This window comes from Centruroides sculpturatus, unplaced genomic scaffold (genome assembly GCF_000671375.1).
Source record: "Centruroides sculpturatus isolate CEXI.00-Female unplaced genomic scaffold, Cexi_2.0 scaffold205, whole genome shotgun sequence".
Lineage (NCBI taxonomy): Eukaryota > Metazoa > Arthropoda > Arachnida > Scorpiones > Buthidae > Centruroides > Centruroides sculpturatus.
The window spans coordinates 203,935-205,351 of NW_019384391.1; the positions used below are offsets into that span (position 1 = coordinate 203,935).

The window sequence follows — 1,417 nt, forward strand, 5'->3', positions numbered from 1 at the left end:
TGTACGCGGCTCAGATTTCGGGCAAGAGGGCCTCTATTGTTCATAACAAACGCCGTCTTTTATCGGTTCAGCGGGGATTCGCCATTAGGACTTGCAGGGCGTACCGTACAGCACCAACGGACGCCCTTCTTGTGATTGCCAACCTCCTACCAATTCACATCAAAATAAAAAGTCTCTATTGGAAATGGAACATCCTAAACATGGAGGATGTCACTGAGGAAAACATAGTGACAGCAATACAAAAAGGGGATTACCCGAATGACAGTCGTGAGCTTTTATTAAACATCAAACGGTATGGCATCGATAAGTATTATCCGGGCCAAGGAATTCTGTACCACCCAGCGAATGATATCAAAAGCTGGAACCACTATAGCAACAATGAAGAGGAGGACAGCGTATACAAATGGCATGTATTTACGGATGGAGCCAAGAATGAGAAAGGCACGAGAGCTGCTTTTGCTATTTATGATTCTAAAACGGGGAAGACTGTCCACGAGGAGTATTATAAGCTGCTCAGCCACTGCTCCAATAACCAAGCGGAGCTGTGGGCGATGAATAGAGCTCTAAACACCATCACAAGCAACATTAACAAATATAAAGGTGGTATTAAGTTCCATGCCGATAGTTGCTATGTACTCAGTACTTTAAAAGACAATAATAGGCACTTAAAAACTGGCATCAACACAAAGTTTTTAGCCCACAATCTGGGAAAACGCAAAAAGGTTGCCTTTTGCTGGGTACCCGGCCATAGTAATATCCGTGGTAACGAGAGAGCCGATGAGCTGGCCAGCAAAGCCACAGGTCTGAATTTAGCGCCTACTTACGAAAGCTACCCCATTTCTTACATACACAGTATAATCCAGGAAAACAGTATGACTATATGGCAAAATGAATGGGCATCATCCTCTACGGGAAGAATGACTTTTAACTTTATCCCTGACATTAAGAAAAGGCAGAATATGCATCATATTTCTCCCTCATACCCTCTAACACAGTGCATGACCGGTCACGGTAATCTCCCAGCCTATCTTCATCGGATAGGCAAGAAAGACAGCCCGAACTGTGAGTGTGACAAAATAACCCTTGGGGATGCTATGCACACCCTTCTCGACTGCCCTCTTCATAACAAAGCAAGAGAGACCCTCATTACCTTCTGCCTCCATCATGGCCGCCTGAAATAGATTTCTTCTGCAAAACCAAAGAAGCCTTCAGTCAACTTACCAAATTTTTGGACAATTGCAATGTCTTTCATCACACCAAGTGATATTTGTACTTAGAGATGCTCTGGTTTTATCTATGAGCCCTCGCCACTACCCAAAGTAACCAACCTCATCACTGTTTGTTTAGTTTTAATTTAAAAATGTGTATTCTCTATTGTATCAGCAAGCCTTAATCAACAGCTGTAAATACGCGTTAC

General features: G+C 43.1%; 1 protein-coding gene across 1 annotated transcript; it reads left to right on the plus strand.

Moving 5' to 3' along the window:
- The first annotated feature begins 200 nt into the window (after window positions 1-200).
- LOC111618234 lies at window positions 201-1,181 on the plus strand. The gene has a single exon (XM_023359719.1). It carries the CDS (start codon window positions 201-203, stop codon window positions 1,179-1,181), a length of 981 nt encoding a protein of 326 aa, XP_023215487.1.
- The last annotated feature ends 236 nt before the right edge of the window (window positions 1,182-1,417 follow it).

What these genes read in the sequence shown, in the direction of transcription:
- LOC111618234 (XM_023359719.1), top strand. Translation starts at nt 201, where the DNA reads ATGGAGGATGTCACTGAGGAAAACATAGTGACAGCAATACAAAAAGGG.